We start from the raw sequence: 13094 nt of genomic DNA, 5'->3' as shown, positions 1-13094 counted from the left end.
TCATCTACACCATAGTGTGTTTTTTTCTAGTACATTGTGCATCTGTTTTGACAAGAGTTAAGTGACGTTTCTTCATTATTGCAAACCTATCTAGTGTTCTTTGTCGAACCTTAAAGTCCAGTGGAGGTATGGTATGCCTGTCTGGACAGGATGAAATACTTTGTGTTTGTTAACATACAATTGTAATATGTCGTGTCGCAGTCAATACATCAATCCCAAGTTCTGACCACTTTGTTGAATTTGGCTTATTTGCATTGCGCTAGTGTTCACTTTGAGGAAAAATTGTTTTACATATCATGTAAATTTCTGCTCAGTATTTCTGTTGGAGCGTCCCTACCTTTTGTCTAGGTTATCATATTATGGGATCCAGAGGTGTGTGTGTGTGTGTGTGTGTGTGTGTGTGTGTGTGTGTGTGTGTGTGTGTGTGTGTGTGTGTGTGTGTGTGTGTGTGAGTCAGACAACTGCTGCGTTTTAAGGAGAACACCAGAGTACAAAATCAAGCCTTTTTCATATTCAAAAAAAAGATACCTAGATATATGCAAGAACAATGATTCAAAGTGTTTCATTGCTGACACATGCTACAATTGTCTCAAATTCTGCTAATGTCCAGTATTGCAATCCCAGGTTCTCGTTAGTGTTACCTTATCAGTAGAGCCATTAGGATTTTGTAGGGTTATTCTTTTGTTCTGGACCAACTTTTCTATACCACTATAGCAAGTACAAAATAGTAGTGAAAGGCCTCTACACCCTCAAGCCAAAACATAAACTCTTACAAACTCTGACGTTAAGCATAAAATGTGAGCCTCAAAACAATCTTCATAACATAGATGCACTGTATTGTCTGGTTTGACAAAAATCATACTATTAAAACACTGCTGTGTTTCATTGTTTAGTGTGACAGAAATCTTAACACCATTGCTGCATTTTCTTTTCATTAGCTACTGTTACTAGCTTATTGTAGCCAAATCATATACAAATGTACATTGTTACAACATACACTTTTTTCAGGCATGCCAATGGATTACAATGTAGCAGTTGGACTTCAATTTGTCATACTGGATGATAATTGATACAATGTAGCAATGCTAGAAAGATTTTTGCAGAACCAGATGATAAGTTTTAGACATGTTGGAGAGATGTTGATGTAGCCAGACAACGAAATGTGACAATGTTAGCAAGATTTTTGTAAAGTCATAGGATGGTTTGTTTCATTCAAAATTGTGTATATTTCTATCAGCTTCCAAGTTACTGGGTCACTTTGAAACACTCTGATGGGTAATCAAAGGGAGTCATTGTTGTCATGACATCATTTTGGGCATGATTTTCATCCTGAACATAACTTGCAGCTCTTTAGTTACACTTTCTAAGTCATGATATAAGGAAGTCTTCTAAAATCAGAAGTTGTTTTGCTCAATTTGTGACAATTACAGAAAAAAATGATGGCATCAAATACTGCCTACTCTGTTGCAATGTTAATTCATTCACTAATCAGACAATCTGCGCTTTTATAGGTATTGAGGCAAGAGTCATTCGTCAAAATTTTAGCAAAGGGGGTGTCGAACAAGGGTACGGTGTGCTGACGCTTGCAGTAGACCATGACTGTGGGGTTGTGTCACTGTTGATGAATGGAAAGAACAACAAAAGACAGTCCCACCTTGTTAAATATGGAAAGTCAACCTGTAAAAGTATTCAACCCCACAGGATTTTAAATTTTTAGTGTAGGACAATTATTGTAGAAATACTGATAGCCTGGAATGTGTTTACATACATACTGCAATTGGCAGAATGTAAAGTCTGTCATGATTTGTCATGTCCGTAAACAGGTTTTATACGCAGGGTTTACAAAGATAGATTCTACCCATTTGATGTTAGTGTTCACAGGCTCTGTTTGATACAACCACACAGAAACCAATACAAAACTGCACATCCCACACTTTAAGATGGCAAGATCACAATTTCCTGCTACATTTTGTTAAAATGAAATAAACCCTTTAAACATACTACAGCTACATGTGGATGCAGACATGCGGGTGACAATGTCTGATGTATGCTGCATGGTAGCACAGTATTTCATATTATTTAGACAAAAGGTCTCAAAAACTATTCATTCAATCTTTAATACTATCTTAACATGTGAAGAGTTTTATTGATTTCTGCATTGTAGTATTAAACAGAACCAATGGGCACTTAACAGGAAATGGGCACTACTGAGTTTTCTGCTACAGTACTGTAGCAAACTTGGTCACTTGTGGACTGGGATTATACTATTGAACAGTCTTTTAAACAAAATTTAGACAATTGATCTCATCAGATTCTGTAATGTAGATATATAAGTGTGACTTTTATATTTGACATTGACCAGGTTCAACATTTTAAGGCTGTGTCTTCTATGAAGACTTGTTATAACCGAAAAGCAGAAATTATTGGAGTATACTATTACGTATTACAAACACTAGATTGAGGTTACAACTTACAAAACTGTTCAATGATATAGTTACAGCCTACAAGTGTCTGTGCTCCAGATTCTCTGTGGTGGTGTCAATGTCCTTTTCGAATGCTAGCCTACCTGTAGTCTTGAAGGACTAACACTACTACACTATATATCCTAACTACCATTTTGATTTTTTGAATCTTCGCTCTTCCACGAAGTCTACAAACGCTCTCTAAGATTTGGTAGTACCCACCAAAATAACATATGCACAAAATTAACACAAATTAGAATCGAATCGAATCGAATCTGTTTCCAATAAAAACTCTCTTGATGACACCTAATTACGGATTCATCATGTGACCTGATTGCATGATTTCAATGTCTAATTATGTATTCAACCAATCAGGTTCTATGTAGAGATACCATTCTAAACTAGCAGATGTGAGGAGTGTTTGTAGACTTGGAGGACAAGCAAACTTAAAAAAAAAATCACCTTATTATTGATTCATCATGTGACCTGATAGCATGAGTTATCAGCTTGCTAAGTACGTAAACTTCATTTAATCAGAGCCGTCAGAGAATTAGAAAGCTCATATATAGAGTACCTCAACTTTCTTTTTACCTTTTTACCTCCGCTTGGAAAAACAACATGCATAAAGAAGTTTTTTTTTTAATGTTTATCGAACATTTTCAAAGAAAATATTTCACAAAAACAGAAGACAGGCACAGGACGAAGAACAAAAAATAAAAAAAGAAAGAAAAGGTTTAAAGATCAAAAGAGGGGAGTATGCATGAAGAAGTATGTTTTTTAAAACAAAACAAAACAAATATGAAAGTACTGTCACTGTAATTTTTTTTTCATTGTTCATATACACATTCTTCTATTTTTGTTCTGTTTTGATATTTAGTATAACTTTGTAAGTACAGTAACCTTACCATAATATACAGAAATCTGAAAAAAAAGCTAGTTGAAGGAGTTGTGTACACTTTTTATACTGTGTATTTTTGATGTCTTTTTAAAAATAGTTACCCTGTACAGAATGTGTAAAACCATGCATAAATTATCATTTCCAATGTGAATATGTCCATAGAACATTTTACCCGAACCAGGGATTAAATTTGTTACTGTTTACAAAAACAAGAGTTAATGTTGCCTTTTCTGTGGTGTCAATGATTGAGTGATTGTGTTCATGTAATTTATTTAGGATTGTCGTAAACCCACGGCCTCTTGTACAGCACTGTCCAAGTCTTGATATTCCACAGTGTCGCAGAAAATTTCTCTGGTTTCTCAAATGTCTCTTTAGTTGAATTTGCATCAGTGTATATATATATATACTATCTCAGGGATAGTGCCTAGTTTTCTGGAACGCAGAGATACATATACTTTAACTTATTAGGGGGAAGGAGAGAGAGAGAGAGAGAGAGAGAGAGATGTAAAGTGATAAACTACACTGAACTAGTCTGTGTCTGTATTTGTCCGTTTCAAACGTGGATTATATATTTTGTCATATTCCCGTGCGAAACCGTTTATAGATAGAGGTAAAGGAACTACGGAGAAAGGATTTTCTTGTCTTAAATATTATCTAATAAATGCCACATTATAATGAAGATGCTAGTGAAAAACCGTCCGAAATCATAACGTTACTCAGTTTCAATCAAATTCCAACTCTCGAGCTTGACAAACAAGAGTGGTAACCCAGGTGTGAAAATGTATTTTTTTCGAAGGTGTAAAGCAGGTGTAATGAGAGTACAGTAAGAGACACATGGACCCGTGCTGCAGTTGTATAGAAATTCCACGCTTACATGATGAGCAACGCTTTAACCCGTGCAGCTTCAACATCTGGCTCAAACAAAATACAATTTTTGCATGACGTCATCGAGTATCATGTAAACGAATGGTGACACTCGAGTACTCAGCGGTATAATCTCGTGTTAATGTTTCATCTTGATAACAATACAAAATGTACACGTAGCCAAATTATTACTGTACTTGCTAGTCTAACATAGTCTATTTTCGTGGGGGTTTTTTCATCATAATTTTGTATAATTCGTGTTGTCAGAAATCCAACGGAACATAAAATCAAAGCAGTGTCAATGTACAATACTCTATCTATCTATAATGTGAATGTCTATGTAGGCGGCTGTGTTGTTCGATGAAGAGGTTTCTATTCCGGACGTACCATCGTAACATACATATACATGCTCGCGGCTATCGGGAAATTTTACAGACAGACGTGGATCGGACAGAAATTGATGCCATGACTAAAACAGGTAAATATTAATTGGTATTATAGTATTTAACATGGTATACATAACATATAGGTACAAATATATTTAATATAATATAGACTAATCTACGCGTATATGGGTGACAGAAACAAGTAAGTGGGTATGGGTGAAAGTTTGGGGGGGGGGTGCGACGAGCTGAATATTATCATATATAATTTACCAAATACTGCTTTGACCCAGGACGAGAAACGTCTGCTTTGCTGACCAAAGTTAATGTATGCCATGTTGTCTAGGTGATATTTGTATTTGAATGGGAAAGTACAGTGGGTGGGGGGGGGGGGGATAATAACTTCATCAGAATATCAAAACCTGAAAACAGCTGTGACCATCAGACCTCGCATCAGCTTGTCTTACAACATTATTACAATGGAATTCAGAGTATATTGCTCCGCTGTTTTGATATTGAAATGTGTGCGTCTGTATGTCTGTGTGTGTGTGTCTGTCTGTGTGTGTGTGTGTGTGTGTGTGTGTGTGTGTGTGTGTGTGTTTAACGGATACATAAAACAGGCGGTTGACTCAAAAATTAATAGTCATTGACAACAAGTAATGCACATAACGCACCAGTCAATAAAAAACAATCAATGCAATACAATTCAATCACCCATTAAGCTTACTTTCTGTGGTTTACATACATACATACATACATACATACATACATACATGCATGCATGCATCCATGCATGCATGCATGCATACATACATCCATCCATCCATCCATACATACATACATACATACATACATACATACATACATACATACATACATACATACATACACACACACACACACGTACGTACGTACGTACACACATCTTCCCATGCACACAAACCATTTTCGACAAATGCAAACTGTGCGGTATGTAGTCAAAATAATGACTTGTATTTATTTATTTATTTATTGTTACACTACCAAGATTATACCTCTCATTTCTTTCAGATTCCTCCACGCTCTTCTTTCAGATCTACGCCCTTGTAGCGATGACTTTATTCAACACTGTGTATATTCTCCTATTACGATATACCAGGACTATTGACAGACCCATGTACATAGCAACGACTGCTGTCGTTATGGCTGAAACGATCAAACTATTTTCTGCTCTCTTCATTTTGACATGGAAGCATGGAAACATTAGAACAATGTTGCTTGATGTACGTATGAATGTGTTTTGTAATCTCGCCGACAGTTGTAAAATGTGTGTACCATCCTTGGTGTACATGGTCCAGAATAACCTAACAATTGTAGCTCTCACAAACCTTGATGCAGATACCTACATGGTAAGGAAGCCCAAAAGTAGTTTATGAATTCAATTTATGAATGAAATTACAGAACTATATAGACTTTTGGGGTGTATAGCTAAAAGAGCTGGAAAATATACTCTAGGATACGAGAACAAACGACATGTCTTTATAAGCGAAATACAGTTCTCGGAGCGTATACTTCATAGGATATGTCCTGGTAATATAGTTTAAAGTCGACATTGTTATTTTAACTTTTAAATAATCTCTTTGCCTTCCAATGCCTTTAACATCTGAAATTATCGTTTACATAAAATTAACGCCTAAAAACCACACAATCCGACTCAAACAAAGCAGTTTAGCTTTTCAACCTGAGAATACTGTTAACTTCTGTCTCAGCGAAATGGCGACTTTTTTTTCGATTTCTACAATACTATTAGCTGTTATGGCCATAGCGTCTTCATTGAAAAAAGCACCCCAACAATCCAAGCTATGCATTCGTTTGTCTCTTTTAAAACTAGAATATGGCAATTGAAATTAATTTGGATCCATTTTTGTAGTAAGGCCATCATGTTGACAGAAGCTGTAATTATTTACTTCATTAAAGTGTTTAAAAATAATTATAACATCTGAATATGTTGATCGCTGTCCACTCATATCAAGCAGAGTTTAATCAAACACCATGACTTTTATATGCGTGTGTGTTTTTCTCTTGCTATACAGGTGACTAACCAGTTCAAACTCTTAACTGCAGCATTCTTTTCGGTAGCTATGTTAAAGAAAAATATTACTTGTAGGCAATGGGTTGCCGTGTTTGTCTTGTTCTGTGGAGTAACGTTCGTTCAAATCGACCAATCGGAGGGATTTGTACACCCGTCCAAAAACCTGAACATGCCTGTGGGCTTGACAGCTATCATTACTGTGTCAATGTGTTCAGGATTTGCAGGTATGTGATATTGATAGTAACTTTGCGTGATGTAAGCTTATGCATGTCTGCCAGAAATACCAGACGTTTTCCTCTTCGGTTACATTGCTGAGAGAAAGGGAAAATGTTATGTGGTTAGTTGCCTTGATTATCTACACCTAATGCTGCCATGTGCGTGCACTATGTGCATACATACCAATTCACCCGACCACCCACATACATACATACATACATACATACATACATACATACATACATACATACATACATACCCCCACACATATATATACATTCATACATACATACATACATACATACATACATACATACATACATACATACATACACACACACACACACACATACATACATACATACATACATACATACATACATACATACATACATACATACATACATACGTATGAAACCCCCAACCCCCACATCTTCGGATTGTTATCATAATACCAATAATATGTATTCAATGTAGGAAGATTGGACGAAAATTTGATGGTGTGACTCTAATATTACCTGAGACTTTAGGCAGCCTTATTTTTCTCACAGATATATCTTCTGTGTGTTGGGCAATCATGATCATTCCACATAACACCACTTGTTGTTATACTGTATTCAAGACACCAGTTACCTGATGGGTTTCCATTAGGTTCCCCTGTGCTCCATGGGGTAAAACCACCTTGCAGAGATGTACCATCAACCCATTTATAACCAGTAGATTGCTAAGTTAAAGAAACTAACAATGTCACATTCAAATAAGAAATTAGATGTTTAACATGTAGTAAGACATATGCTTCACGCCTTATTCAAAACATTTAATAAAATAGAAATAATAATCAAGTTAATAATTAATAAAATAGATAGAAAGGTAATTATATATCTAAGAGTGTAGATACTGTTATGCTCATAAATAGAGAAGTTGGTGCATGGCATAGCATAGCATAGAATATAGCATAGCATAGCATAGTTACTATAATAGATAGGAATAGAAATTAAAGCACAATAGTAGAGTACAGTATATTTATAGTAGAGTACAGTAGAATAGGATAGTGTTGCATATCATAATAAGTAGAGTGGAGTGGAGTAGAGTAGAGTAGAGTAGAGCAGAGCAGAGTAGAAAACAGCAGGACAGGGCAGAGATGAGCAGTGCAGAGTAGAGTAGAGTAGAGTAGAGTAGAATAGAGTAGACTAGAGTAGGGAAACGGTAGAGCAGAGCAGAGTGTACACTAGACAAGCAGAGTATAGAAGAGTGGAGTAGAGTATATGGTATAATAGTACATTTTTTAAAAACATAAACCAAGTATAAAACCATACAATACCAAACGATAATATAATCTAAGAATTGAATAAGATACATGTGTAAAATACAAAAACTACTATGCATGATTTAGCCTTACCGAATAGTGTAGCCCAAACCAAATGTTACAATCCCAGATTGGGTTGCAGCCGGCAGTGTTCATATTTGTTACCACGCCTTTGATAAAATCATGCGTGTTTACGTTTTTATCGGTCGCCAGGTCAGCTCCAAACTGCACACATGATTGTCGAGCTGTTTCCCAACTAAGTCTTTCCATGCCGATATAGTAGCAAGATTGAGCATATTCAGTCCAGCCATTCGGACACGTCAAAGTTGGCACTGTAATAAAGGTATAGACATGTATCGTGTCAGTTAAGGGGTTTCATACGTCACAAACTACAAAGAACGTCAGCAAGGTAGTAGGGTACAATGTGACCGTTTATTGGGTAATGTTTTGAAGATTATAAAAGTTCAATTCAAAGCCACATGGAGAACCGTAAGCTTATACATGTATTAAAAATGTGGTAAAGCTACATCAAAATATAAAGATATTTATTTCATTTTTATCATTTCCATGAGAAAGCAGGATTTCAAAGCTTTATTTTCTTCCCATCCGTAAAACTTTTAATTCATATTTATTATTATTGTTAGTTAACCAGAGTAAGAAGACACCACACGATCGCACAAAACGATTTGCACCTGCTCCATAATGAAGAACCTTTATTCTGTGGGAATGCGCATGTCATGTTTATTATTACAGTACATACATACATACATACATACATACATACATACATACATACATGTTATGCATGTTTTATTTAATGCAATACATGACCTACCAGTTCGTTGAAAGAAATATGTACATTAAAGATTGGGTAACTGTCGATTTATTTCTTCTGACAGGTGTGTATTTCGTCTTACGTGTGTTCATTTCTTAACGGGTGTACATTTCTAATGACACATGTGTTTATTTAATCCGATAGGTGTTTATTTTGAAAAAGTATTGAAGGGAACGACCACTTCATTATGGATCCGTAATGTACAAATGTATATATTTGGGATTTTGAGTGCATTATTTGGTATGTGCACACAAGATTTTGGCCGAGTACTGCAAAATGGCTTCTTTCATGGATATACTCTAACAGTATGGGGAATTGTAGGTACGGATTTTTTTCCGTTTGTTTTTCTGTAATCAACAGTAATCGATGCATATATTATAATTTGTGCATTAGTTTATTTCCTTCCTTTACAAAACTGACAGAGGTTTTTGAGAATGTGGTTTACTTACATCGGTGAAATGTAGTGTCTTTCACAATATATACATGTACATGTAGAAATATACAGACGAGATACCACAGGCTTATACTTGGTATTTTCCAACATTATAACAGTTAGCCCCCTAGCTTGAATGTTATATTTACCAATCTATTCAATGATCTACACTCACCTCATTTTAAAATATACACAATATACACTGCTATTAAAGTTTGTAGACCTATTGGTCTTGATTAAATGTATCATTTTTTAAATAATTGTTGATAATTGTTCGCATTGTATTCACAAAGGTATTCAGACTACCATCAGCCCACGATTCCTGGGCTCCCTGTGATATGACATGGTATATGATATAGTATATAATAAAAAATTGATAGAACGAGACGAATAGGACGTGATGCGAAGTGATAAAACGAGACGAGACAAGAGACGGGACGAGATTTGATTTCAACTCTCCGGGGTCTCTTCCTTAAATGATGGGAACAGTTATTAGGTTGTACAGATAGATTCTCATCAGTTTTTGTTTCAATCATTTCATTGTTGTAATATTTTGTATTGTTTTTGTTTTATTCTTTACTATCAGTGTTGCTCAGTATCGGAGGACTGTATATTTCCCTTGTTGTCAAGTGCACAGACAACATCATCAAAGGATTCTCAATGTCATCATCTATCATTCTGTCATCACTCGGTTGTGTTTATCTGTTTGGTAAACCCATCACTTTACTCTTCTGCGTCGGCGCATTCCTCGTGATCGTCGCCATCTTCATGTATAGTGTTCGACAGGATACGGGAATACAACAACTTCAACGCCTACCTCGAAGAATTTGCAGTTTCCTTCATGGCAGAAGGAGTGAAAATCCTTCCACTCTGAGACTCGTACTGCTAGAAGCTTGATAGGCCATGTTACAACTGGTTTTGCAGTAACAAAAACGATAATGTATCAACCCAATAATGTATCAATATTAAGTGATAATGTATCATTTGACCGATAATGTTGTAATTTCTGTTACCGATCGAATAGTAAAAATTTACCTATAATGTAGTCACATTTTTTATCCGATAATGTATCAATTATGTATTTAAGTTTGGCAATATCTGCATTCGGTGAAGGTCGTTCAGGTAGTCATGGTAGAAATTGAAAATATTTGATATCGCAACATGAGGAACTTCTTTGTCAATTTTTATATTGCAAAATTAAAAACTTATTGGTACATATGACTATACAATATTAATTTCAATGGTGAAGTGCAGATCAGACCATTCGTGGCAAGAAACTATGGTCTATGCTAGGTCGGCTCAAAGCACTTGAGGCATGTCATCACCTCAACTTTAATTTCTAGGTATGCGTGATATACAGTCTACGATATATTAGTCTAGTTCCTGACAATCATGTTCTGATTTTACGCTATGCTATGTTCATACATTACGTCTAGTCAATGTCGTTACTCTCACTCGGAATTCTGTGCACACCCCTACAGAGTTCATATAAACGTGACGACGTTGTTGCCTTCCCGCTTGATTTTAGTTTCAGCAGACTGTACTGGAGGTGGAGTTCTGTTTTTTACGTTTTAGCGGTTCACAGCTGTACCAAATGAATATTAATGAGCGATGACGACAGCCTGTCAATTTGTGATGTATTACTGAACACGGTCATCAGGAACGAGACTAATGAGATAATATGTCTAATTAATAAATTATGTATTCGACCAATCACGTTTTATATACAAATGGCGTTTAAATACTTGCAGTTCTCAGGGTAGACAAGGGAAGGGAGCGAAAAGTCAAAAATTGAAAATGCCAGTTAGGATAGCAGAATAGTGTAGCGATAGCCGTTCTCAAGTCTACAGGTAGACTAAATGCAAATCAAAGCGGAAACCAAATTTAGCAATACAAAAACCAAGAAACGAAATTTCAAAATACAGCAAAAGACACTGGTGTCATAACTCTGCACTCCAAACTAATTTTCAAGTAACATACTTTTTATCAAAATTCAAACGTTTAATACAACATTACCTCGCAGACTGTCATAATGGAAACTAAAATTTTCATCTAATAAATTTCGTTAAGGCAAAATGAAAATAATTTGTGTGCTTCCGATAACCTGATCGACCCTAGTTTAAACCGTCGACCCTAAACATTTTTAAACGATAAAACAAAAAGATGACAAATTCTTTGTCTTCTTGACCTTCGTGCACGGCTGTTTTCTTTCCCCAGTGATGTCTGGTACATATTTAATCAAAGTCTCACAGAAGGAGTATTCTCACCAAAATTAAAATTAAAAATGTAAAGATAAACTAGAATAAAATAAAATGAAATCCCAACCTACCTACCTACCTACCCTATTTTCTGAAGCCATGTTATCGGAAACACACTTATTATTTTTTTTAAGTTCATTTCTTTGTGCGCAAACATAAATAAATGTATACACACTCATATATACAAACATGTACAGAAACACAAAGAAAGCAACGTAAAATGAACGTGTTGTCACAAACAATACATAATTATGTTGATTATCATTACCAAAAGTGTATAAAACAAAATATTGAAGTAAACACACGAAATCGTTTGATCGCTGTATGATTTTTTATGATTTTTATGGAAATTTGTCGTTTCAGATAAACATATGTAATAATAACAGAGCTCCCATGCCTCACGAGTTCCAGTGTGGGTACCCAGGGGTATTTGCACTCGTGCTTGCAGTGTTTTCTACTGCATGCACTTTCACTCACTACGCTCGTGAAAGCACGGGCGCAGAGAACACTGTAACTTGTGTAAGTACGAGTGCAAATACCCCGTATGAGCTACACTTGTTCTTGCACTTCATGGGGTTCTGTCATAATCCTCTTGTATGATATTAAGATTCGTCAACAAATTTAAAAGGTGTTGTATTTCCACTTTCAACCATGGCAGACAGCTCACTAGTATCACCCTTCTTCTACTGAGGATCTGAAGAGATTAAAAGAAAAGATTGTTTAAATGCTACCCTACAGTACAGTTGTATATTGTATGCAATATTTGATAATTGAATTGTGTTACCGTTGGTAAACAAATTATACAAAAAGCCTAAGTACAATAGAAGAAAAATAAAACATTCGTGTCAATTACACTCCCTCCCTCCACTCCCTCCTTCCCTTCGCCCTCCCCCTCTCTCCAAATATTATTCTGTTGAGTTTATTACCATTCTGTCAAATGTAGGATTTACAGAGCTCGCTCAGAAGTAAAAACAAAGGAACACTGCAAGTGACAAACTGTGTTTGTTTATTCAATTACTCAGCGAAATATCTAGACTACTCTCAGATCTACCTATACTTCACCAGAAATAATGACAAAAGGATGCAAACTATATTTAGTAGACTTACCACTGTATTCACATACGAAGTACCTGGTTGTCTCACTACATGGTACATCATTCCATCTGTACTGAAAACCCCTCCTGCAATATAACATAGGTGACAAAATGTTAAATCGTACAAAGTTCTACCAATTGGCACAAATAACCATCACAAGAAAAACGGACTGGACCTTGTCTGGCGTACTGAAACTAATAAACGGATTTCTTAAAATGTTACACAAATATTAGCTAAGGCACAAGAACACTACCCCGATGAATGAATCAAGTA

General features: G+C 35.7%; 1 protein-coding gene across 1 annotated transcript; it reads left to right on the top strand.

The window, feature by feature from the left end:
• The first annotated feature begins 4689 nt into the window (after nt 1-4689).
• LOC144449708 (CMP-sialic acid transporter-like) lies at nt 4690-10365 on the top strand. The gene is made up of 5 exons (XM_078140286.1): nt 4690-4702; nt 5658-5995; nt 6680-6902; nt 9180-9356; nt 10055-10365. The coding sequence occupies exons 1-5, from the start codon at nt 4690-4692 to the stop codon at nt 10363-10365; spliced, it is 1062 nt and encodes a 353-aa protein (XP_077996412.1).
• Nucleotides 10366-13094: the final 2729 nt, after the last annotated feature.

This window comes from Glandiceps talaboti, chromosome 18 (genome assembly GCF_964340395.1).
Source record: "Glandiceps talaboti chromosome 18, keGlaTala1.1, whole genome shotgun sequence".
NCBI classification, from domain to species: Eukaryota; Metazoa; Hemichordata; class Enteropneusta; family Spengelidae; genus Glandiceps; species Glandiceps talaboti.
This window is presented reverse-complemented; position numbering and strand designations above follow the sequence as displayed.

Bases quoted from the DNA above. Each gene is read 5' to 3' on its own strand.
- LOC144449708 (XM_078140286.1), top strand. The intron at 5,996-6,679 runs GTAAGGAAGCCC...CTTGCTATACAG, and splicing joins TTGATGCAGATACCTACATG to GTGACTAACCAGTTCAAACT. The intron at 9,357-10,054 runs GTACGGATTTTT...CTTTACTATCAG, and splicing joins AACAGTATGGGGAATTGTAG to TGTTGCTCAGTATCGGAGGA.